The 546-nt window shown below is 51.5% G+C and overlaps 1 protein-coding gene across 1 annotated transcript in view; it reads right to left on the bottom strand.

Moving 5' to 3' along the window:
- FIBRA_09476 (uncharacterized protein) overlaps window positions 1–546 on the bottom strand; it is a gene marked incomplete at both ends in the record, with an annotated part of 1,718 nt that overhangs the window by 602 nt on the left and 570 nt on the right. Inside the window, one exon of the mRNA XM_012321771.1 lies at window positions 58–501. Coding sequence (XP_012177161.1) covers window positions 58–501 — 444 coding nt within the window. The remainder of the gene's footprint in view (window positions 1–57; window positions 502–546) is intronic.

The following is a 546-nucleotide window of genomic DNA, read 5'->3' as shown; positions in this document are numbered from 1 at the left end:
CTCCCATTCTTTGTCGGATTGGTTCCAATTCCCCACAGGTTCAGCAATTCAAAGTACGTCGGGTGGGGTTGTTGAAATTTGGCGCAATCCAAAAGCTGGATTCCCATTAATAGGAACACCCATAGGGGGTCGAGTGACTGTGGTGGCGTAAGCACCAGGGAAGTGAGGGAGTATACGATCCAAGGGGTCGACATCTTGAATAGGAGTGGAGGTGTCGAAAGGTATGGATTGCCAGTACCGAGTAACATCATTGGAGGGTCGTTGAAATACGTCATCACTGTAGACTACAAACTCCTGGGGATCGCTGCTGTATCCTTCTGTGGCCGTGATGTATTCGCTGGCGTTAGCTAGTAGTCGTAGATTAGGTGCATGATCAAGACTACCATTGTCTGAGATGTCCGAGGCGAGAGGCGGCATGCTGGGAGAGTCGGTGGTCGCAGCGAGGGGGCTGTCAGGATTAGGGGATGACGAGGTATTCATAGGCGACGAGGATGGAAAGATCTGTGCAGGGGCAATGTGGTAGGATCCAGTAGTAGCTTCGGATGT

Source organism: Fibroporia radiculosa, assembly GCF_000313525.1.
Source record: "Fibroporia radiculosa TFFH 294 genomic supercontigs, scaffold49285, whole genome shotgun sequence".
NCBI classification, from domain to species: domain Eukaryota; kingdom Fungi; phylum Basidiomycota; class Agaricomycetes; order Polyporales; family Fibroporiaceae; genus Fibroporia; species Fibroporia radiculosa.
This window is presented reverse-complemented; position numbering and strand designations above follow the sequence as displayed.